The sequence below is a fragment of the Cucurbita maxima genome, unplaced genomic scaffold, assembly GCF_002738345.1.
Source record: "Cucurbita maxima cultivar Rimu unplaced genomic scaffold, Cmax_1.0 Cma_Scf00014, whole genome shotgun sequence".
In the NCBI taxonomy this organism is placed as follows: domain Eukaryota; kingdom Viridiplantae; phylum Streptophyta; class Magnoliopsida; order Cucurbitales; family Cucurbitaceae; genus Cucurbita; species Cucurbita maxima.
In genome coordinates, this window is record NW_019272030.1 from 4150558 (window position 1) to 4174566 (window position 24009).

At 36.0% G+C, this 24009-nt stretch overlaps 4 protein-coding genes and 1 long non-coding RNA gene across 9 annotated transcripts in view; 2 read left to right on the forward strand and 3 right to left on the reverse strand.

Moving 5' to 3' along the window:
- LOC111488997 overlaps nucleotides 1-5076 on the reverse strand; it is an 8225-nt gene extending 3149 nt beyond the window's left edge. Inside the window, exon 1 of the long non-coding RNA XR_002719308.1 lies at nucleotides 4861-5076. This is a non-coding gene — a long non-coding RNA (uncharacterized LOC111488997). The remainder of the gene's footprint in view (nucleotides 1-4860) is intronic.
- On the forward strand, nucleotides 1456-2444 carry LOC111488996 (basic leucine zipper 43-like). The gene has a single exon (XM_023136988.1). The coding sequence runs from the start codon at nucleotides 1702-1704 to the stop codon at nucleotides 2239-2241; it is 540 nt and encodes a 179-aa protein (XP_022992756.1). The 5' UTR covers nucleotides 1456-1701; the 3' UTR covers nucleotides 2242-2444.
- Nucleotides 5077-5923: 847 nt separating the features above from the next.
- On the forward strand, nucleotides 5924-10054 carry LOC111489218 (6-phosphogluconate dehydrogenase, decarboxylating 3). The gene is made up of 2 exons (XM_023137332.1): nucleotides 5924-6177; nucleotides 8393-10054. Exon 2 carries the CDS (start codon nucleotides 8400-8402, stop codon nucleotides 9861-9863), a length of 1464 nt encoding a protein of 487 aa, XP_022993100.1. The 5' UTR covers nucleotides 5924-6177; nucleotides 8393-8399; the 3' UTR covers nucleotides 9864-10054.
- Nucleotides 10055-12329: 2275 nt separating this feature from the next.
- Nucleotides 12330-18960, reverse strand: LOC111489106 (protein NSP-INTERACTING KINASE 1-like). 4 transcript variants are annotated; one of them, XM_023137147.1, is made up of 13 exons: nucleotides 18878-18960; nucleotides 16008-16193; nucleotides 15741-15873; nucleotides 15537-15608; nucleotides 15299-15442; nucleotides 15145-15216; nucleotides 14997-15056; nucleotides 14820-14917; nucleotides 14569-14718; nucleotides 14065-14406; nucleotides 13564-13943; nucleotides 12996-13312; nucleotides 12330-12501 (listed from the first exon to the last, which is right to left on the reverse strand). In XM_023137147.1, the coding sequence occupies exons 2-13, from the start codon at nucleotides 16108-16110 to the stop codon at nucleotides 12345-12347; spliced, it is 2028 nt and encodes a 675-aa protein (XP_022992915.1). In that variant the 5' UTR covers nucleotides 16111-16193; nucleotides 18878-18960; the 3' UTR covers nucleotides 12330-12344. The 4 variants fall into 4 exon arrangements, with proteins under 4 accessions (XP_022992915.1, XP_022992914.1, XP_022992917.1 ...); XM_023137146.1 differs by lacking the exon at nucleotides 18878-18960 and adding an exon at nucleotides 16506-17454 and having other exon boundaries at nucleotides 16008-16415; XM_023137149.1 differs by lacking the exon at nucleotides 18878-18960 and having other exon boundaries at nucleotides 12501-12519; nucleotides 16008-17454.
- Nucleotides 18878-23279, reverse strand: LOC111489108 (pentatricopeptide repeat-containing protein At3g02490, mitochondrial-like). Of its 2 annotated transcripts, XM_023137150.1 has the most exons (5): nucleotides 21069-23279; nucleotides 20443-20574; nucleotides 20288-20339; nucleotides 19128-19955; nucleotides 18878-18997 (listed from the first exon to the last, which is right to left on the reverse strand). In XM_023137150.1, exon 1 carries the CDS (start codon nucleotides 23117-23119, stop codon nucleotides 21134-21136), a length of 1986 nt encoding a protein of 661 aa, XP_022992918.1. In that variant the 5' UTR covers nucleotides 23120-23279; the 3' UTR covers nucleotides 18878-18997; nucleotides 19128-19955; nucleotides 20288-20339; nucleotides 20443-20574; nucleotides 21069-21133. The 2 variants fall into 2 exon arrangements, with proteins under 2 accessions (XP_022992918.1, XP_022992919.1); XM_023137151.1 differs by lacking the exons at nucleotides 18878-18997; nucleotides 19128-19955; nucleotides 20288-20339; nucleotides 20443-20574 and adding an exon at nucleotides 20692-20914 and having other exon boundaries at nucleotides 20960-23279.
- Between the last annotated feature and the right edge of the window lie 730 nt (nucleotides 23280-24009).

Here is a 24009-nt window from a genome sequence, read left to right on the forward strand (position 1 = left end):
AAAAAAAAAAAAAAAAAAAAAAAAACTTTATACGGAGTGCCGGGTGTTGACAACTTTCGTACGACGATGTTTCAGTTGACTAGGTCTCTTATGATGTAGGATGACGTTGAAGTTTTCTATTGAGTCTAGATCTCTATCGACTTTGAAAGCTCATATATCATGTAAATTTTTCGACATACTTAAAGAAGATATTGCAATGTCAAATACTTTTATCCTATCAGAGAGCGTGATTATATACCAAAACCAACAGTAATGTGCCATTCTTTCGCCTCAACTTTAAAATTTTAATCTCTTCATTGTGCTAAACAAATATACATTGGGACTTGGTAAGAAAGCCAAATCTGAAAAAAGATCAATAAAAGATATGAGTACTCTGCATCTCTCGCAGTGTTTCTAAATCTAGTCTATTTCCAGTGACGCAATAAATAAGCCTCGAGTTATCTATCTTTATAAAACTTAATTCATAACTTTACATGAATATAATATAATATGATAGTTAGTGCCTTGAAAATTGAAGTTTTTTTTTCAGCTACTTCTGCCTTTCTAGTGATGTCCTCCCTCCTTTTCCTTCTCCTTTTCTATCTTTTTGTGGGAAGGTGGGAGAAGGTTGAGTATACATTTAAAATTGTGGCCATTATCTTTAATTATTGCTCTGAAATTTAAAGGATAAGATGTAAATGATTGGATCGAATTGCACTAAATATAACCAAAATGAACCTAAAGGGTGAAAAAGCATCTGGGACGAGATTGCATCCGGGCCAATTTACAATCCTATAGTCTTATCCCAAACCTCAAGAATAGATGGAGAAAAGGTTAAGATGGTAGAATGATACTAAGAGAATTGGTATGCCTCAGACCTTTATGATTCAGACACCAAGAAAAAAGAGACGTAACTATAGCCTCCATTTAGTGCTATGATTGGTTCAATATCATCTACGAGACTAAAGGGTCTAAGTTTCTTATTTTTATTTTGTTATCAGTTTAGAGAGGATTGGAGCCGTGTGTTTTAAAATGAAATTGAAGTCATTAACCTATTAATAGCTTCTTTGGACATCTACCCTATTGATAGTTGATGAATAGGAATGCAAAAGAGGGCTTTGCTTGCCTTGTCCGTCTTTCTTTTGCTTACATCACTAGATTGATTTGTTTAGTAGAGAGTTATTTTTTCTTCTTCTTATTAATATTATTGTCATTTTTAAAATTTTAGATTGACTTCTCCACATCCTTTGATGTACCGTTCTTCTTTTTCTAACCATTCTATCATAACAATAATTATACTTCCCACAATATGTATGCTCTCTCTGATGTAAGCAAGATATGATGTGAAACTATTATCACAGAGATAATCAATTCTCATGTATATATATATATGAATCATGCATATATCACAAACACATACTGTTCGACATCGAGTAGCCATAACGAGCAGGAAGATACACAACAGATATAGTAGAGTAACTGAATGATCTCATGATATGAAAGCAAAGAAGCCGTGCCATAATAGGACATAGACAAGATCTGCATGATATTCAAGTGATTCAAGCTCTGACAAACTTTCTCAAAATCATCCACATTCTTGAGAGTGGGCCAATGAGACCTTTTACATGCTATAAAGCATCTTCACCACCAAACTTCCCATTCTCCCAAATCAATATCTTCTCCCCTTCAAAGACCCAGAAAGCTTTCAATAAGGCCTAAAAGATGCAGCCTGGTGAAGTCACAAGTCTCCAATATCTCATCCCCTCCAATTTATCTCCATATGCTACTCACTTTCCCATGGCTCAGAACAACTTATCTACAATGCAACTTAACGAACTCTCCAATCCTCTATATAACTTCCAAGGTTCTTCTCAGTTCCAAGATTTTAATCGACATCCATGCTTGAGTAGCAATTCAACTTCTGATGAAGCAGATGAGCAACAGCAAAGCCTCATTGACGAGAGGAAGCAGAGAAGGATGGTCTCCAATAGAGAGTCGGCACGCCGGTCACGTATGCGCAAACAGAAGCATTTGGACGAGCTTTGGTCTCAAGTGGTTTGGCTTCGGAATGAGAACCATCAGCTTATAGATAAGTTGAACCAAGTTTCAGACTGCCATGACAAGGTTGTTCAAGAAAATGCTCAACTCAAAGAGCAGACTTCTGAACTCCGTCAAATGATCACAGAACTACAGGTCAATAATCCTTACCCCAAATTCAGAGAACTTGAAGAAATCCCCCCCAACACACCATCCGAGAGCTGAGTCTGCACCAAGATAAGCCAGGGTGAGGAGGAAATTTTTTCCAGTCCCTGTCTCCATATATGGTTCTTCTGTCTTCAGTCTTTTCCTCCGGTCAGTCTGTAACATCATGCACGTAAAGAAGAACTGCAATAACTACTGTTTGAGCATTTTCGTTGATTAATGCTTAATTGTGATTTTAACTTTTGGCATACAAAGCCAGCTTAGATCTTCTGAGTTAGCTCCATATGGAAACACAGTGAGAGATCCATCTTAATTTTATTTCAAATATAGTTCTAAAAACTAATGACAATTTTTTTTTTTTTTTTTTTTTTTTTTTTTTTTTTTATGAATACACAACTAATACAGGACAACAAATTATGGGCAATGGTTCTTTGGCTCACCCCAACTTGGTATCCTCTTCGAGTGGTGTGGATGGTGAGAGGAGTGTTGATATTATGAGGCTTTGGGAGGATTATCAGGATAGTTTCGTTCATTTGGCTTCCTCTTGAAACAGTTTTCTAAAGATTTTTGCAACTATCTTATTTCTTTGTTTAGCTGATTGCGTGTCGTTTCTGTAGCTTCTCAGACAGGATTTTTTTCAGCTGTTCCTTACTTTTGTACATTTCATTTTACCAATGAAGTTGCTTACAAATTTGACGTGTTTAAGAAAAACCAGCACAGGAAAATTTTTCTTGACAGTAACTACGCTGATTAAATTTCATATTGTGCAGTGAAGATAGTAGCAATCGTGATGTTGAGTGTACTGAACAAGGAAAGCAATGAGCAAAATGATTGGATTATTTATATGTGATGGAGAAATAAGTGGTGGTGGATGGTCTTGGCTATTACAGATTACCCTTAAAAATTAAAACGAACAAAAAAATATCCAATCAAATTTTGAGCACTGCTAACAGCTTTTTGAGAGGTTTCACGTTTGTGAATAGACCAGAGTAACATGATTGTGAATAGTCTTCTGTTGACCAATGACTACCACTCTTTTCCTTTTTAATTTTTTTTCATAACACAGACACTTTTCACCTTTTGTTTCTTTAACATATTCTTGAGCATCTTTTGCTAATTTCAAAATACAAACCAATGCTGAATTCTGGTAGTGTACAACTACTAATCCTCTAAATTCAGATGTTATAGAACCACACCGATCTGATAACAGCACACAAAATACAAGGACAACCAGCCAAATCTAGTTGTGTTCCAAAGATTTGAGCACAAGAAGATTGAGAAGATAAGTCAATTGCCTTCACAATTGATGAACTGTGCAGAAGGTTTTTTCGTAATCTTCTGCACAGTTCATCAATCACTAACTAAAGTGGGAGTATTTGGATCAACCCAGGAGGAGACCTAAGTCTTCAGGGGTAAATCATGAAGAGAAAGAACTCGTAAAGCTAACAGTCATTCGATTGGAGACAATAGATATGGCATAGGCAACGAAACTCTTGGTTATCCTAACTTTAAAACCCAACGTAATAACAAGAACCTTGAGAGGTACAACGGGCGTGTCTTTGCCCTCCTTTGGAGACTATGGTTTGAAAGAAATGCTAGAATTTTTCTTGGTCAAGAAACTAACATGGTTATTTTTTGGGACTTGGCCACTCTTTTTGCTTCTACTTGGTCCTCCACAATTATATTTTGTAATCATAGCCTAACTCATATTTACACCACTTGGGCTTGGGCTTCCTCTACTTAATGTCTAATGTCCTCATGTATCATTAGTCTCAGCCAGGTTTCATCATGCGCTTTCTAATATGTAGACGGGTGGAGGAGTCAACCCTTTTGTCTCTTTTGAGTGTTTGTTTTGTGACTGCTGGGTTGTAGTTCTTGGAGAAAAGATGATTCGTTCCTCCCTATTTCCGGTTCGATCCACATCTTACCAGAGTTAATGGGCTACTTCCGGCCATCAGTCCAAATCTTAGAACTCTTAAGACCAATTTTGTGCAAACCAGATGCTGAAGTTCTAATCAAAATGGTCAAAAGTTCTCCACGGAATTTATTGAAACTGGGTGGAATATATAACCCCACAGCACACACAATAACCCCAACAGAAAACATATGAACTTAATCGGCAGAGTGCCAACACTCAATTCACGGTAAAGCCAGGCATAGAAGACTGATGAAATCTCATAGCCAACTGATGAAATCTTGAGAGCTAATTTCTAGTGCCCATATTCAGATACATTATAGAAAACCAAAAGGAATTTACTCCATTTTCACTGTTCCATTTGAATGCTTGGGGAATTTTGAGCCAATGGAGTTCATAACCCATGAATAAAAGCATCGTTTCTGGATTTCTTTTCGAAAAGTTTCTAGTAGTAAATTCCCAAGCAAGAACCCAGCAAGCAAATCTAGCATACATTCCAACAACTGTGATAAGTCTTCATCTAAGGCTGGAGAGTTAAAATCGCAAAATCAACATTGGGTGGAAAAAAATCCGAGGAAAGAGCGGGACAAAGAATTTGGAAGAACAGGATAGCAAAATCCATCGAAGATCGAACATCAGAACAAGCTTCCTTCCAAGAAAACTTTCCAGAAAAACCACAAACATGAAGATGATCTAAATGCATTTCCAAGACACATTAATTTAACTGTTCCTCCATAGAAGTGACTAAAGAGGGAAATTCATACCTGAAAATGCGCAGATGAGAGATGGGGAGAGGATGAAAAGGGATTTTTGGTGCATCCAGAGAGGGAAATCACCCAACTTTTGTTGACCCTTCAGAAAAAATTGTGTTCTCTTAATTACTTTTCGCACTAAAAGTACATAAAGTGTCCTGATTTATGGTCGCAACTCTATTAGCTTAGATCTAATATTGATTTAAGCGTAAGAGCATGATAATGTCGATCACCTTATTCCTCCACCTTTCTTTAGGTCAAAAAGGTGCGCTCAATTTTAATTTATTTATAAGGTATTTAACTATTTATTTTTAAAATTAATTTAATTTTTTTTAATAATGCATGTCAAATATTGTTAAAATGCAAATGCGACAAAGTGAACGCTAATAATTAATAATGGATAAAAATAAATAAATAAATAAATAAAAAATTATAAATGAATTTGAAAGTAATTAAGTTGAATAATATTTTCTCAAAAATTATGAACAAAAGGACGACCAAAACAAAAGTAAAGACATAATTATAGTAATACCTTTCTTTAAATTTAAGAAAAGAAAATATTTTTCAATATTATAATCAAAATTTTAATAGAATAAAATATAAATTATTTGTATTCAAATTCAATGTATTAATGCATCCCTACTTTTTTATATACCAAATAAACAAAATATTTATTAAAGCAACTTTGGTAACATTTTTATTTTTGTTTCTTTCTTGTTTATTGGTTTGTTTCTTAAAATTTTTAATTTTAAAATATAAAATATAAAATCTCATATGAAAATAAGTTTTTAAAATAAAATTTTTAAAAGTAATTATATAATCGAGAAAAATCAAATATTCTTTTTAAATTTTGAAAATTTTGGAGAGAAAACTAAAAATAATAATAATAATTCTTTTTATATTAAAAATGAGAAACTAATAAGAAAAGTGTGCTGTACGCATTATTACATTATACAAAGAGTTTAAAATAACTTTGTGAACATTTTAAAATAAATTTTAAAAATAAATCCTTTTTTTTATAATATATATATATATGACGATGGTATGACGATATTCTCCCCAACTGCCTATGCCCACCTACCAATGTCTCTGCTCTGGAGGTCTGGAGAATGCTGTCTTATAAATTATCCTATTCGTGTTCGTCTTGGATGCCTCAGTTTTCTTACATATTTCTTGTTTCTTCGTTGCGGAGCCGTCAATTTCGACCTGCAATCCGAAGGTCTATATAGCGAGTTTTCGACTAGCACCCATTTCAATCGATCGCAAGATCTTACTTTCTTGGGGTTTGCTTCTTTCTCGATCCGTTCCTTAGGCTGCGAATATTTTCAGGTTTGATTTCTTCTGGATCTTCTTTGAATTGTCATCTTCATTGTGCCCTTTATGTGTTTGCTGAGATCTCCCTTCCCCCCGCGCGTTTAATGCCGCTTAATTCGTTGTGCAACTCTTCACCTCTGATTTTCCTTTTCTGATTTTGAGTATTCAAGTAGAACATTGCGGGTTTCAGATTTGAATCCCTTCCCACATTTTCTAGCTTTATGTGTGTTCTTACTCTTGGTTTTTTGTTTGATTTAAACAAGGATTTGGAAGTTACAGGTTATGATGATTTTTATGTTGTTGATATGGTTCACTGATCTGCCTTTAAGAAGATTCTAGATCTTGCTTTACTCTTGTGATTCATGGCCATTGTTTTTATAGTTAAAGAAGTTTCTCTTGTTGGTCTGTGATGTTGTGGTCGTTTTATTTGGTTATTTTTATCTGAGTGGAAGTTGTGCATGTTGTAAACTGTTTGGGTTTTATGGTGAAAGCATGAATGTAGGATTCCTGAAACAAAATGGAGGCTGTTGAGTCTCTTATGGGATGTTTAGCCTCTTTATTGGCATCTTAGAAACCCAAGTCCAAACATTTAAGGCAACCTTTCTCTGCCAGAGATTCTTATTTTGCACTCTTCTCCTCTCTTTTGTTATTGTTACAAAGATGAAGAAATGCCAGGGGAGTTTGTATTTTAACTAAATCAATTTGGAAAGAAGTACTATTTAATGTTCCTTCCCTATATTCCCGCATTTTTTTCCCTCTCTTCTTCAATACTCTTTTACTCCACTTTTTCCATTTCCCAAACTCTAAAACTACCCCCTTTCAGTCAAGGTATATAGGCTACAACAAGAAGAAAGGAGAAGAATGGAACCACCAAGCAACCTTAGGACTGAATGTTTTATCAATGTTGTGTGAGATCCCTTATCGGTTGAAGAGGGGAATGAAACCTTCTTTGTAAGGGTGTGAAAATCTCTCCCTAGCATATCCATTTTAAAAACCTTGAGGAGAAGCCCGAAAAAGAAAACACCTTTGACGATTCTCTTTCTTTTTTACCATGTTTTCTGAAGGTAGCTGAGATTCTCATTTTCTCTAAAAGTCGATAAAGAAGTGGACGGATATTGTTTGTTCTTAGCTTGGCGTGCTTGCGTCCCTCTAAAGAAGCTCAACCGTAACGTTTTTCAGTCTTAGGTGAATCACTAAATTCTTTTTGTACCGCCCTCTCTCGAAGCAGTTGCGGTGTGTCAGTGAGGACGTTGAGCCCCGAAGGGGGTGGACATTGGACGGTGTGCCAACAAGGATGTTGAGTCCCGAAGGGAGGAGGGGGTGGACATCAGACGGTGTGCCAGCAAGGACGTTGAGCCCCGAAGGAAGGTGGACATCAGACGGTGTACCAGAGAGGACGCTGAGCCCCGAAGGAGGGTGGACATCAGACAGTGTGCCAGCAAGGACGCTGGCCCCGAAGGGGAGGGTGGACATTGGACGGTGTGCCAGCAAGGACGCTGGGTTCCGAAGGGGGGTGGATACCGGACGGTATGCTAGAGAGGACGCTTGGCCCTGAAGGGGGGGTGGATTGTAAGATCCCACATCGGTTGGAGAGGGGAACAAAACATTCTTTATAAGGCTGTGGAAACCTCTCCCTAATAGATGCTTTTTAAAAACCTTGAGGAAAAGCCCAAAGAGGACAATATCTCCTAGCGGTGAACTTGGACGGTTACAAGTAGTTGAGTGTAAGTTAATACATTTGGGTTTAATACACTAAAAGAGAGACACGTTAAGAATTTAGGTTGCAATTTTAAGAAAGCAGGTGGGAGGGATATTTTTTAAACAAAGCACAATGTTCAAGTATATTTCTATAATTGGAATCAATTTAATTGTGTAACCAAATACTGTAAGTTATATGTAATGGGATATCAACACTTCTAACCGTTCCAAAAAAATTATATCAAACTCATACATTGTGTGAGTTCTAAGAATTTGGAGGGTTGTAATTTTAAGTGAATACATCTTTAAAGGGACTATTAGCTCTTCTTCGATGGGATACTTTCAGGGAGTTGACACTGCGCATGTTGTGTAGTTCTGACGAGGGGTTTTTCTTTGACACACGCAGCAATAGTGGTTGTTTTTCCTTGATACTTTTACTTTGAGTTTACAATAAGTTATTTTCTTTGGATCTTAGCGAACTATATATCTGTTTTCATCGGAGTCCTAATTATAAATCTTGAATGTGCGGTAGGTAAAACATGGCTGCTCCTGCAAAACCTACAAGGATTGGCCTTGCTGGTCTAGCTGTGATGGGTCAAAACCTGGCCCTCAACATTGCAGAAAAGGGCTTCCCTATTTCTGTGTATAACCGAACGACCTCCAAAGTAGATGAAACAGTTGAACGAGCTAAGGTAGAAGGAGACCTTCCTCTCTATGGCTTCCATGATCCTGAATCTTTTGTTCAATCAATTCAAAAACCCCGTGTCATAATCATGCTTGTTAAGGCCGGGGCACCAGTTGACCAAACCATTAAAACCCTCTCTGCTTACTTGGAGAAAGGTGACTGTATAATTGATGGTGGTAATGAATGGTATGAGAACACTGAGAGGAGAGAGAAAGCCATGGCTGAATTAGGTCTGCTCTACCTTGGAATGGGAGTTTCAGGGGGTGAAGAAGGTGCTAGGAATGGTCCTTCTTTGATGCCCGGAGGATCATTTGAGGCCTTCAAGAACATCGAGGACATTCTTGTTAAGGTTGCAGCCCAAGTTCCCGATAGCGGTCCCTGTGTGACTTACATCGGCAAAGGTGGATCAGGTAACTTTGTCAAGATGATCCACAATGGAATAGAATATGGTGATATGCAGCTGATTGCAGAGGCATATGATGTTTTGAGATCTGTGGGGAAGTTGTCAAATGAGGAACTTCACCAGGTTTTCTCGGAATGGAACAAAGGCGAGCTTCTAAGTTTCTTGATTGAAATCACTGCAGACATTTTCAGTATCAAGGATGACAAAGCCGATGGCTACTTAGTTGACAAGGTTTTGGACAAGACTGGTATGAAGGGTACCGGTAAGTGGACTGTTCAGCAAGCTGCTGACCTCTCAGTTGCAGCCCCTACCATTGCTTCTTCTCTTGATGCAAGGTTCCTAAGTGGTTTGAAAGAAGAGAGGGTAGAAGCAGCAAAAGTCTTTGGATCAGGTCTTAGTGACGTCTTGGTGCCTCAAGAGGTCGATAAAGCAAAGTTGATCGACGACGTGAGACAAGCTCTTTATGCGTCCAAAATATGCAGCTATGCACAGGGCATGAATCTGATCCGTGCCAAGAGTAACGAGAAGGGATGGGATTTGAAGTTGGGGGAACTTGCCCGAATTTGGAAGGGAGGTTGTATCATTCGAGCTGTGTTTCTTGATCGAATCAAGAGGGCCTACGACCGTAATCCTGATCTAGCTAACCTCCTTGTGGATCCAGAGTTCGCAAAGGAAATCGTCGAACGACAGTCAGCTTGGCGAAGAGTTGTATGTCTGGCTATCAACTCGGGTATCAGCACCCCAGGAATGTCTTCCAGTCTCGCCTACTTCGACAGCTACCGGAGGGAGAGACTGCCAGCAAACTTGGTCCAAGCTCAAAGAGACTATTTTGGTGCCCATACTTACGAAAGAACCGATGTCGAAGGATCTTTCCACACCGAATGGTTTAAGATCGCTAAACAACTTAAGAACTGAATGCATTCGTTGCCTAATCCCGAGAGTAAGAACACCTTTTATTTACAATAATCTTACCTCCGAACCATTTTAATCATAGCTCATTTCATATGCATTTTGGTGTGAACTTGGTTACATAAACTGTGTTGTTTGAGTTTCGAGTTTGAATGTGTTGTCTGATCAGGTTATGCTTTGAAAGATTTTCCATTTGATTTTGTTGGGAGAAATGTTAATTGGGGAGTTGAAATTCCAATGAAAGCTGAATGGAGGATAAGAAAGAGAAACCCATCATTTTCCTAACAAAAGGAAACACTTTCTTTTTCTTTGTTGAGATCAACAAACGTTCACATTTTTTTGCCTGTTCCCTTTTACCTTTTCAAAACTTTCGACGTGTTCGGGCCTAACTCGAACGACCATTAAATTTGCAAAAATAAATGTCTACTCATATTGAAAAAGACGTCTAGACCAATCAACGAAGCTGAAATCATTTAAAAGTTGAAGAACTACTAAAAAAGAAAGATCGAAACTATATAATTGGATGTACTCCGAGAAAAAAACGATACCCAAATCCCATAGCTTAATTATATTAATTATATAAGCTCATAAAGTAAGTCAACTTTTGATCCTCCCATTTACATATTTTAGGCCCCATAAATGGGTGTTTCCCTAATTTATTCAGGTGTTCATTGAGAATCAAAGGGAAGTGATGAGACAAGCAAAGCCCACATGTTGGTGTGGCAAATTTAAATGGCGGCTACTGTGTCGTCTGCCGCTGCAGACACTGCAGCCTCCATTGTGATTCTTACCTTTTTGTGTTCTTATTACGCTGAAAACAGAGCAAAAATGGAATTTTCTTCTGTCATTTTGGTCTTCAATTTAAATTTAAATTAATAAAAATCTCTCTAATTGATAATATTTTATTGATTTTTAAATTTTTATTAAGAATGTTTTTCAAATTAAGGATATTTTGAAGATTTTAAAAATGTTTAAAGATATTAACTAAATTTTTAAAATTTTGATATTTTAAATACCAGGCATTTTTGAAACACTTCTGAAAGATTTAATCTAAGGAATTTGTTAAAAGAAAAATAAAAAAGTTAAAATTTGAAAGAGAATATAAGATTTGATTCCTTTTCTAACTTGTTTCAATTTGTATGGAAAAATTCTGGCAATGCCACCTGGATTTTGCTAACCTGTGGTAATGATTATATAAATAATTTAATTTAATTTAATTTGTAAGTCCATAACTCGTTTTCATCGATTTACACTTTCCCGCTGCTAACAAAATTAGAAGAAGAAGAAGAAGAAGAAGATTGAAGCAAATCCAGAGATCGATTTCAGAACTGCTGGTTCGATCGAGAAAAAGTAGAAGAATCGGAAGGCGTAGCGGTAGCGAGGAACGACGGCGTGTTATTTCCGGCCATTATGACGACGATTTGTGGTTGCAGATCGGCGGCCGTTTTTGCAGGAGAATCGATCTTCGTCTTCTGGTCTTCTTCTTCGGAAGACGATGAAGAAGGTGAAGATGAAGAGCGTTTCCGGCAGGAACAAGTGAGTGAAATCAATGCGGTGAGGATGAGAAGTAGAGTTAGGCCTATTCCGCCGAAGAGATATGGTATCGGAGTGTTCCAGAGGTGGTGATGGCCGGTTTCCATGGCGGCGGGGGTGGCAGCGGCGACTAATGACCTCATTCCTCTCCCTTTCTCTCTGTTTGTTTTTTTTTTTTTCTTGGCAGTGGGGGAATGAGAATGGAGTTCCGATGATACATGTATTTATAGGGGAAATAAATTTCATTTAATTTTTATTAAAAGTAAAAATAACTCACTTTATTTGATATTTTAATTAATCTACTATAATTTTTAATTATTTAGAGGGTTTTCATTTTTTTCTAACAAAATATTTGAATTTTTTATTATTTTAAAATGTTTGAATTCAATATCACTTGTTACAATCGTACCTTTTGATAGCAGCGAAGCGAACTTGCAATTGTGTGGCACTCACTTTCCAGCAAGAAGTGAGTTAAGTCAATTCAGCGAGCGATTGTGCGACACTCACTTTCCTGCAAGAAGTGAGTTAAGTCAATTTATTCTTGCGTCGCTTACTCTGGCCCCGATTTCAAGAAGAAAGTTTTAGAAATAGATCAGACAGATTTTGAAAGAGAGTTGACAACTTATAGCATATAACTAATTCTCTCTTTGAAGTATGAATCACTGCATTGGTGTAGATGGTGACTTTCAATTCTTTCAAGTTTTTTCTTCACTCGCAATGTGGTTACAATCTTCGATAATAATTTAAATTCATGATTTATATAAATAATAAAATATATTATGATAATTATTGAAAACCGATAAAGATAAAATTGGTATAATTAAAAAAAATTAAATTTGAAAATTTATTAAAATTTAAAAGACCATAATTCAAACTTGGCTTCCACACCAACCCATTTCTCCCTACGTCTTTTAAAATATTATATACACATATATATAATAATGGCTGTTTGTTTTATCGACTATGGTGGCAACTTCCAATAAATGCAATAACTTTGGGGGCCAAAATTGCTTTGTGGTTCATGGGCTTTCGTGAGTAACAGACCAGCATTGGGCTTAAATGAATTTGGGCCAAAAGCCCAAAGCCCAGATCCTTCACCTGGAGGGATGAGCTGACCAAAATATATCAGCTTTTGCACATCAGTAGTATGAATTGTACCAACACTTGAATATTATCATAACTTAGAATTCTATCCAAAAACACCCATAAACCGACAATCCATTTGATAACGTTCTTGTTTTTTTGTTTTCTGTTTTTGAAAATTATGCTCGTTTAGTAGTCGTTTTTGAAATCGTAGCCAAATCTTTTTGAAAAGAGAGCTCGAAAAAACTGTCTTTGAAACTTGGCTAAGCTTTCAAAAACGCTCAGAAAGTGAGAAAAACTAAACAAAGAGAGCATAGCTTAATTTTCCTAAACAGAGAACTAAAACAAAATCGTTATCAAGCGGATCTATACAATTAGAGAACGAGAGAATAACAAAACCGTTGTGGAGCTTCAACGCTCTAATATGATACAACAAACTTTTTCAAAAGCTTAATCTGTGAAAATTTTCTCATAATACTAAACTCTTCAAGAACTGATAAAGAAAGAAGAAGGGATTTTCACCTTGGACCAGAGAGCTCCATGGCTTGGACCAACAAGGATGAGTCATCTGTGAGATCAGAGTATCTGTCAGATGAAGAGAAATCATGAGGTTTGCACTTTGTTGAGTCAACTCTCTGAGAAGCTTCCCATCTGACAGCAAGCCCTTCTCCTTCAAGCATTCTGACAACTTCTGACATCTTTGGTCTGTGTCCTGGTTGGTATTGTGTACACAACAGAGCCACTTGAACCATCTCCTCTAGCTCAACTCTGTCATAGTTGGCTTTCAGATCCTTGTCCACTAGCACTTCCAGCTTCTTCTCCTGGTGAATCTTCTTCACCTGTAATGATAAACTCAGCGTCATTCATTTTCATCTTCTAATGCTCAAACCATGCCTGCTCATTTCAATCGACACGTATTCGTAACTTCCTTTGGTTTATCGATGTCGAAAGCTCGAGAGGAACACAATAACAATGGCACATTTTGTTGTGTTCTCCTCCCTCTTGAATGAAAACTTTGAGAAGCAACTAAAGTTCATAAGAATAATTTAAAGATGAGACATTTGTATTGTTTTTATATGGTGATGCATACCCATTCAAGAATGCCTCCTTTCTGATTAGCTGCTTTGCCAAACTCAAGGGCTTTCTGCCCTGTGATCAGTTCAAGGAGTAGAATTCCAAATCCAAAAACGTCTGTTTTCTCGGATGACTGCCCAGTGGAGAGATACTCGGGAGCTATATGACCCACGGTGCCTCTCACAGCAGTTGTGACATGTGAATCTTGGTGGTCGAGAAGCTTTGCCAACCCGAAATCTCCAACGACAGCCTCGCAGTAGTCGTCGAGCAATATGTTTGCAGCCTTAACGTCTCTATGTATGATCTTTGGGTCACATTGTTCATGGAGGTATAACAATCCCCTTGAAGCTCCTATAGCAATTCTCTTCCTTGTTCCCCAGTCTAATACCGGTTTTCCTGCGAAAGAAACCGATAATTTTCTCGTGTTTCAGCGTCGGACATTGGATATTTATAGCCTGCATATGGTCAGTTATCAAATGTATAGATGGATATTCATTGATGCTCTTAAAATGGCCACCTTTGAGACGTGATGCAACGCTTCCATTAGACATATACGGGTAAACAAGAATCCTTTCGGTTGGTGTGTTGCAAAACCCGTACAGTCGGAGGAGATGACGGTGCACGGCTAGGCTGATCATCTCGACTTCAGTCTGAAATTGGATATCACCTCTACTTGCATTGCCATCTTTGAGCCTTTTAACAGCTACAACCGTTCCATCTGAAAGAAGTCCTTTGTAAACATTTCCAAAACCTCCCTTTCCTAGTATGTTCTTGCTGCTGAAGTTGTTTGTTGCTATCTGAAGTTGTCTAAATTGGAACCTTCTCAGATTTCCAAGCGAAATTTCCTCATGTTGTCCGTCTGCAATTGCAGTAAGATGCATAGGACATATATTAGAATGATAATACAATCAATACTGAAGTTTAACGTTTGGCCTTATCGTTCAGTTCAGATGTTGGAATTAGCGTGAATTTAACAGTAATCATGAGAAGAAAAACTGGTACAATGCTCCAAACAATTTACCTTTTACATCGAAAAACGTCGGGCGATTGCTTCGTCTTCGCCACCATATGAACAGTCCAAATACAAGAACAATCAGACATAGGCAAGCTAGGCTCAAGCCAAATGTAAGGGCCATTTTATGACTTTTCAATCTCACAGCAGGTAAACCAGCTAAAGAAGCAAAGAGAACAGAATTCTTACAAACAACAACTACTGAATTGGAAAGGCTCTGAAGGAATTCATCAATGGCAATGTATTTACATGAACCTTACTTTGTGTACTGTTCAAGTTCATGGACATGGGCATTAGAGTTGAACCGTGGCAACTGACCTCGGACCCAGTTGCACAGATCAGAGGATTTCCAACAATGCTGCAATATCAGAAATATTATGTGAGTGAGATTTCACACAGAAAACACACACATACAGAGGAAAGAGAGAGATATATACTTGAACGTTTTGCTGGGAAATCTGGGGAGAGGGCCACTGATATTATTATAAGACACATCGCTGCATTACAAACAAATTTAGAATAAGAAACTAAATTCAAGAGCAAGCTTTCGTCAAGATGGATGAATTTGAGAAGATATGAACTTACAGAAACACAAGCTGTGTCATGTTAGCTACAGACATTGGAATTACCCCAGAAAGACTGTTGTTGTTAAGCCTCCTAAAATCATTGAAGAACAGACCAAATTAAACTAAAACATTTGAGGGAAAGCAAGCAAAAGGCATAATAGGAAGATGCTTACAAGTACTGTAGGCTTCTCAAATGGCCTAGAGAAGAAGGAATTTTCCCTGTGAAGAAATTGCTTGATAGATCAAGTGTTTGGAGCTTTGAGAGCCTCTCAAGCTCTGGGGGGATTGGGCCTGTAATATTGTTGTTCTGCAACAGCCTATTGAGCAAATGCAAACCAATTCGGTTACTTATTTTTCTCCATTTTCAAGGGGGAGAAAGAGGAAAAGAGAGGCCTTGACATTTTAACTTACACAATTTGAAGGTTTGTCAAATTCCCAATGCTTGAAGAAAGAGTCCCAGACAGGTTCTGACTTGGAGTCCCTCTGCATTACGTACAAAAAAGAAAGAAAAAATGAATCAGAACTTCAATGGTGGATTGCCTCCATTTTCCCAACTCTTCATCTACAAATTTTGAGTTCAAATTCTTAAAGAAGAAGGTGGAGAAGAGGATTAACAGGCCAATGACAAGGCTGTCAGGGGAGCAAGTAACCATAGTCCAACTACATGGGTCAACAGAGTCTCCATCCCAATTCTCAAGCACGCCATGGGGATCTTGAAGTGAAGCTTTAATACCCATCAGAGCTTGAACTGAAATGAAACAGTGAAAAAATGAAACCATTTCCCCCATGAAAATTCTGCATTTCCCATGTTAAAATCGCCTAAACAGACACACCCACCTTGCAGAAAGAAAAAGAATTTTGTTCTCTTTTTCTCTTACTTACCTTCATAGTTAACACCTTTGGGAGATAGCAAGCCATTTATTGCAGAAGCCCAAAACAATAAAGAAGCCACAAGACAGGAAGCAGTAGCCTCAGTTCTCTTCATTCCCAGTAAATGCTCATGTACTAAAAACCAGACACAAGCCAAGCAGAAGGCTTGGAGCTATTGCAAATGGGGGCTGGGCTAAGCTGGTTGAAGAAGAACAAAACCAAGGAAAGAGGGGGTCTGGCTGTTTAATAAGGAAATCTTCAAATCACAACCAATTTTTGTGGTTTTTATGCCAGAAATCCCCCATTAACCAAAAATGGAGGTAAAGGGGCAGTTTGCTTTTGGTGGCAGTGAGCAGAGTCACTAACAAAGCATGCTTGTCGTTTGAGACAGTAAGTTTTGAAGAATATAATATGGAGAGCCTTAAAAAGCATCAAACAAAACAAACCAAATCCACGTAAGTTCAAGATTAAAATAAACAAAAAGAGAACAGAGATTGGGCATTATTTTACCTTTAATCTTGTCCTATGCTTTTAAAATGGTGCCATGTGAATCGAAAATTCCCTTAACATAATATTATTCATCTTGTAAAACAAGTACACAAACTAAAGGATATTGAAAGCGGTGAATCAAAACCATTCAAAAGCTCCTTTTTTTTTTTTTTTCAAAAACTGCAAGCTGGAAGAAGAAATCTAAGCTCTTGATAAATCCTCCAAAACCACATTCTTTTCCTTTCCTAAAGACGGCCCAGTTAAAATTACACGATTTTGATTCATGGGTCAGTGAAACCAAATGTAAATTCACCCATTATCATGTAAAAAGCTCATTTTTTTCCCAAGCTGATGAAGAATGAACCACTCTGAGAGATCAAAAAAGGGGATAACCCAGTAAAAATTAGTCAGTAAAACCCATATGAAAATTCATTCACCCAATTTCATATCATTCAAGAGTTCAGAATGAACAAATCAAGGCATTGAAAGTCAGAAAGTTAGAGAATGTGAGAATCTCAAGGAGGCTATGGAGCTCGAAGGTGATGATAATGGAGTTGGCTATTCCATTCATCTTTTCGTGAATCTGGTTTTGCTTTTTTTCTTCTGTCTTTAAAATTCTGGATTCGTTCATTTCAAAATTCTGTCTCAGTTTTGAAATGTTGGGAAGGAAAGTGGGGATTTACAGATGCTGGCTGGCTTTGTATCAGAAAAGAAGCATTGTCGGAGACAGTCATTCCACCAAAACCGTTCAAAAAGAAAAGTGCTTTTGGAAAAGCAAAAGCTGACATTTTTTTTTTCTCTCTCTTTCTATTTGAATTTGTTTTGTGTCTGTAAATAATGAGTTTATTTTGTTTGGTGATGAGATCCTCCGTCGCAGGGCCTGCGCGTGCAAAGAGAAGAAGCTCAAATTACAGGCTTCTTCCGACCTCCACCTCTCTTCATCGTCCTCATCATCATCGTCCTCATCATCATTGTCTTTTCACATCTTTCTGCCCCACTAATCTTTCCAAGTTTCTTTTTTCTTCTTTCTTTTACGGTTGAGTTAAAGGATAGACCAGATTTGACATTAGTTAATTTTGCACCAACATATCTCGAGAGAGCTACATTTTATGGATGATACTTTAAAGATCTAATATTTAAATTTTAAAAAATGATAATAAAAAACAAAGTTTATTTACTATATAAATTATATAGGAAATGTATATAAAAAATGATTAATTTGTTCAATCATATAATAGATTAAAATAACTGAAGATTTGATGAGAGAAGGTAACCACAGTGAAATGTAGTAAATTTTCTTAAACTCTGATGGTTCTAAAAAATTGTGAAAAATGAAAAATAAAATAAAATAAAATAAAAAGTAGAATGGACCAAGCATAACAAAAGAACACAAAACTTTAATAAAAGAATGACAAAAGTGAGCAAAGAGATTAAATTCCCAAAAATTGTGCAACGCCTATACCTTTATTGTCTTATTCTTCCACCAAAGCTATATATATATATATATATATATATAATATCATAAATTTTTTATAATTCCAATAATACCCATATATTTTTTATTAAAAATTCAAGTAATTTGTTTCAAAAATATTCGACCTAATATGAAAAAAAGTGAAAGAATTAAAATAATAATAAATAATAAGGAACAAAACATTATTTGCTTAGAAAAAAGGGATATTATAAGGGAACAAGGTCCCATATTCACAATTCTCTAAAGGAGACACCAAATTTTAATTGCATTTTTCACAGGTTAATTTGGTCAATTCACTTTTCTATTTAAAAATAAAATAAAAATAAAAAAGTTTAATCAATCAAGACACCCTTTGTTGGGATAATTTGCCTCCCAAAAACATTACAATTTTCAAACCAAATTTTGGATATGGTTTTGGGATGCTCTTTTATCTTAATATCATTGTTTAGAAATTATTTGAAATTATTTGAAATTATTTTGGATTTGATACATTAGGATTTCCTACAATTTTGAAATATTCATGCATGAATTTGAATTTCAAATGGTAGTAATATTTGATATTAGTAAGTGTTTTTAAAATAATAAAAAAAAAATGAACAACTAAACTACTCAATCGGGTAGCCAATCCGACCAATCTTAAATTTCAGGTTAGTCCAAAAAAATTAAATAGCTATTTAATTTTTATAAGTGTGTGGGCGTGTGCACGTGAGACAAATTGTAGGACTTTTTATTTTATTATTTAAAAAAAAATTTAAAAAAAAACCTCCTAATCTGTCCTAAAATTTAAAGATTTTGGCTGGGACAATATCAAATCATACACCATCTTAATTTCTTCATTAATCAAATTTCTAATCCAATATTAAGCAAAAAGAAGTAATCAGCAGAGAACAAAACTAAGATAATGGTAGGGAAACCCAACCTTTTTTCTTTTTGTCGAGACAGCATAATAATCCTCCCATTGAAAACTTGAAGGCCTGATGAAATGGCTAAAGATATTGCAAAATTGGTCCCCCAACAGCACCACCTCCATTGCTGGTCTCTGCAATAAATGTAGCGAGAAATGGATAAGCAGCAAGTGGGGGAAGCAATGGCTACTAATCATACAAAAATGATGACAAGTTTGTCACACTGTCTGTAAGAACCTAAGTTGTCTTTTGTTTGCTGCCTACCTTCTGATCAGCATCACAGCCATTGAAGATGACAATCCAAAGGCTCCAACACAAATGAAGACACTTTCTTTCTTCTTTTCTTTTCTTTTTTCTCTCCTCTTCTATTTTCCAACCTGGTAATGAACGCACAGCAAAGTGATACAAACCCTCTTGGCTCGTTTAGTCTCACTCATATCGTTTTGCTCATGGACATGTCCTAATCAACCTGTTTGGCAAAGTTTGTCTTCGCTTGCCAAAAGAATTATTATTCAATTCAACATGGGGAGAAAAAACCAAGTATCAGCAATCAGAACTATGATATCAAACAAAAAGAATGATCCACGACTAATCTTGCACTGTCTTTCTACTTTTATTTTGAAAAACCAACAACGAACCCATAACGCATCAATATATAAGTACAAAATGACCGCATTAGTGAAATAAAATATCTATTACAGTCAATCCAAACATAACTTAGTACATAAGGTACCCATTACCATTTCAAATATCGATGGCTAAATCTCCCACCTACCATTTATATTTAATCCCATGGTACAAGAAAACCTGCATGAAAGTATATAACTAAGACAAATATTTGAGCAATTATCAAATTTGCAAGAGTTTTGAACTTTTAAGACTTTGAACCCATTCTGGAGACTAACAACATGTATGGCTTTAAGAAAGCTAGATTGTTTGTCAAAAGTGACTGCTAATAAGACTCGCTAGTTTTATGTTTGCTAAACAAATTGATGGAACATTTGATGTTTCATGCTATGCGTTATAATGCGTATAATCAACATCTTCTTTTACCACCTTTGCTGCTATGGCAAGCTAGAATCTATTGCTTTGCTTTAGACCAAAGATAGACATTTGTATCACTTTTCAAATATATTAAAGAAAGAAAACTCAAGGCAACAATAACATGATTGGCATTGGTTACATTAATACACAGATCCACCAAATTTTCTTAACTAATAGAAGGAAAGAACATCATTATGAAAAATTGATAAGCTCAACACGATTAAGCACATTATGAGTCAGGTAGGCGAGGTGGGGGTATTAAGAAAGACAAGATGTAGTGCTAACAAATGTTTTGAATGTAACCAAATCAGTTGTCTTCCATAAAACACTACGAATGAACAACTCAAACCAAGTTCATTATGGGTGAGAACACACGCTACCTTTTCACTCGTTTAGCAATGAGAACCTTTAACACATGGAGTGAGAAAGTTTCTGCATGAACAAAAATGGTTACAATAAAGTAAACAAGACAAAATGTTTGCAGAAATGTGCAGCTTACTCTAGAGTCCAAGATTAGCAGAGTTCAGGGCTTTACCATACAATAAGCCTCTTATACAGCACCACCTACAGAATCTTATCTGATGTTCTTGGCCCCCAATAAGCTTTAAGAGCATCATCTTGGAGATGACGGCCTGAACTTTCAGCTTTTCTGGAAGTTTCCTATTTTCTACATAAAACTCAAATAGGAAGATGTACTAGGGGTCAAGAATCAATCATCGCATCGATGTTTTCCCCACTATAATTTTGAAACAAATCCTCTCTACATCTTATGAAGAGATGTTGAAAAAAAAACTACTAAAATAAGTTCTGAAAAGTTAATTGGTTTAAAAGAATAATAAAAAGCTGGTTTTGCCAACAAAGTAATTCATACTCAATTTCGAACATTTAGTAATTTGATAACGATTTATTAACTACATAAAAACACAACTTTAAAGGAGGCTACAAATGAGAGACCCTACATTACACAAATAAGACAGGAAGTTGTATAAAACTGGAGCTTCCTTGATTTGATCAGTACAAAAAAAGGGAGTTTAGTTCGAGCGACTATGTATCACAGGAAACTTGTTTCCTTGACTTTTATTCACCACAAAGAAGTTAATCGAATCAAACTCAATTGGGTCAATAAATTTTGAGAAACAGAAGAAATATTTGTAACAAAACCTTTGAATTGATCAAACAACACATGAAACCTCATAAACTACATCGTAGGGAGACATTAAGCGATTCTAAGAAGCCAGATTTGGGGAAGCAGCAGCTTCTACAGGCTTCATGGAATAAAAAAGATTCAAAACGTCAGCATGGTTACGAATGTCACTGGGGCATTTTGAAAGAAAGTCTTGAGCATCTCCGTGCCTTCCAGCTTGGAAAAACGCTTCAAACAAATGGAGAAACACTGACGTAGAAGGAAATCTCTTTGATGTCATTGCCTTTAGGAAACCAATGGCATCATCAGCTGTTCCAGACTTCGATACGTAAGAGATAAATGGTTCAATAAATGGTGGGAATTCATGATTTCTCATCATCCCCAACAATTTCAAAGCTTCTTTGAATTCCCCTCGTTGCAGTAGCTTGTTTATCAATGCTTTGTATGTAGAATGCCGTGGCTTTAGCTGCTTTCCATCAACAAGTTCGGACAGAAGGTGGCTAGCATCAGTTTCACGTTTCTTTTGACAGTAAGCATTTACTATTAAATCCAAAGCATATCCTGCAGAAGAGACGTCTCCTTTGTCAACCATTTTGTGGATGCAATCAGAGGCCATAGCAAGATCTCCAGCAGCACAAAGCCCTTCAATCAGAGATGCCCAGGTCTTGTTGTCTGGATTACATCCAGAAGCTTCTAAGCCGTTCATGAAATCATTAGCTTCATCACTTTTTCCAGTCCTACTGAGTCGATATGCTACCTTTCTCTTCAAACTACCACTAAATTCATATCCATACTCTTTCATTACATTTAAAACCTCAGTGTACTCTCCAATCCTACCAACAGCAGACAGAGACTTGAGAACTGCAAAAACCATTGAATCTGTCAACACATTACCTGTCTCTGTAAATACCTTCAATGTCCTTGAGAATAGATCTAGATCTAAGTGCTTACTAACTGCTATTTTCTTTAACAGAAAAGTAAGACAATCCACCGAAGGCTTATTACCTCCTGCCATTGCAAACACATACAAATTTACAGCTTCCTCAATCATTCTTCTTTTACAAAATCGTCCCAACACCTTGGCAAACGTCTCTACCTCCATTTCGTAACCGTGGCTCCTCATTTCATCTACTACTTTCCAAAATCTATCTATACAATCTTCCCTTCCTAACACCCTGGCCATGGCATTATAAGTTTGCTCATCGTGCTTAAACATCCCACTCTCCTCAATCCATCGGAAAAATATAAATGCTTTTGCCGGATCTGTGCAAAGATTCTCCAATATCATCTTAACCATATCACTTGAAAACGAAACATTCATATCACGCAGTTGCTGCTCAACATCATCTCCCCACACATTGTTCCTGACAAGTTTGCAGACAATTGAACCAATCTTCTCCGGAGACTTGTCAGTGGATCCCGATGCAAACACATCTCTCAACTTCTCAGCTTCACTCTCCAATCCATCCTTCTCAAACTTCTCCAATACCTTATCCCGTACAGTTTTAGATATCCCATAACCCTTTTTCTTCATATCGCAGTTTAAATCCCAAAACTCCTTAACATGGTCATTAACACCTAGGATTCCCAGCATCAAGTTATACGACTTGGAGCTAAGTTTTTCGCCATACTCCCCCGAAACCCAATTGAAAAACCTGATAGCACTATCAGGATTCGATTCGAGCTTCCCCAATACCTCCAACACCAAATCATGACTAATAACAATACCATTCAACTCTAAATCTTTCCTAATTTCATCCACATCCCGAGATTTAGAGAAAATATCAAACACAACAGCGTGATTAGACTCCTTCTGTTCAATCACCGATTCGGAGGAGAACGTTCGAGGAGTGCCGTACCTATATTTCACGATACTCGTGAATTGAGAATCGGAGATGGGCGGCGACGCCGTGCCGTGAACGGGATGCTTAGGAAGTAGTGAAGATAGAAAGCGAATTGTTTGCAGATTGGGATCGGAATGTACCTGAAAATGTGAGGCGTTTGATGAAACCCGGAGCTGAGAGCGAAAATGAGCTCGCAAACGTAGCAGTCGCCATGAATATCTCATATTGCGGCTTTAGGTCACAGAATTGGAAGCAAGGGCGAAGCTAAGTGAGACACTGGTAGAAGTAGGGTTTTAGAGAAGATACGTTTTAAGTCTTTAAAAAAATAATAATAAATAAATAATGGTTGACACGAAAATCGAATTTATTGGAATAAAAAATCAAAACTTTTTTTTTTCTCCCTTTTCCTTATTTTTCTTGTACAATTTTAAAAAAAATTATAAAGAAATCTGCAATGAAATTAATAATTTTTAATTTGATCTTTAATTTTTTGATTAGTTATGTTTCATTAATGAAAAGATAATTTCTCAGCCCTTGAATTTTAAAAATTACATTTACATTTTTATTTTAGATATATATTTTTCATTTTGTTAAATTTTAAATATTAATATACATTATTACTCATTCAATTAGTCAATTAAATTTTAATTTTTTTAAATACATTTTAAATACTTTTACCTTATAAAGTTATTGATATTATAAAATATCATTTGATATTTTTTTAATTAATTTTTTATATTAACTAAAAATCAAAATATTGAAATTACATTTTTACATTTTTATTTTAGATATTTTTTTATTATTTAGTTAAATTTTAAATATTAATATACCTTTACTGATTCAATTAGTCAATTAAATTTTAATTTTTTTAAAATACTTTTACCTTTAAAATATAATTAGGTACTTTTTTAATTAATTTTTTATATTAACTAAAAATCATAATATTGAAATTATATAAAAAAAATTATTTAAAAATCAAAATATAGTTTAGCACCCGTTTACTATTTTTATAGACTCCAAATTGAATGCTTAAATTAATTCTTTTATATTAATTTTTTCTCTGCGTATATTCTATTAATATTCTTTAAAATTATTTTAATTTTGGTAAATGATA

Bases quoted from the DNA above. Each gene is read 5' to 3' on its own strand.
- LOC111488996 (XM_023136988.1), top strand. From the start codon at position 1,702: ATGCAGCCTGGTGAAGTCACAAGTCTCCAATATCTCATCCCCTCCAAT.
- LOC111489218 (XM_023137332.1), top strand. From the start codon at position 8,400: ATGGCTGCTCCTGCAAAACCTACAAGGATTGGCCTTGCTGGTCTAGCT.
- LOC111489106 (XM_023137147.1), bottom strand. From the start codon at position 16,110: ATGAAGAGAACTGAGGCTACTGCTTCCTGTCTTGTGGCTTCTTTATTG. The intron at 15,874-16,007 runs GTAAGTAAGAGA...GTTTCATTTCAG, and splicing joins CAAAGGTGTTAACTATGAAG to TTCAAGCTCTGATGGGTATT. The intron at 15,057-15,144 runs GTAAGTTCATAT...TTTGTAATGCAG, and splicing joins ATGACACAGCTTGTGTTTCT to CGATGTGTCTTATAATAATA.
- LOC111489108 (XM_023137150.1), bottom strand. From the start codon at position 23,119: ATGAGATATTCATGGCGACTGCTACGTTTGCGAGCTCATTTTCGCTCT.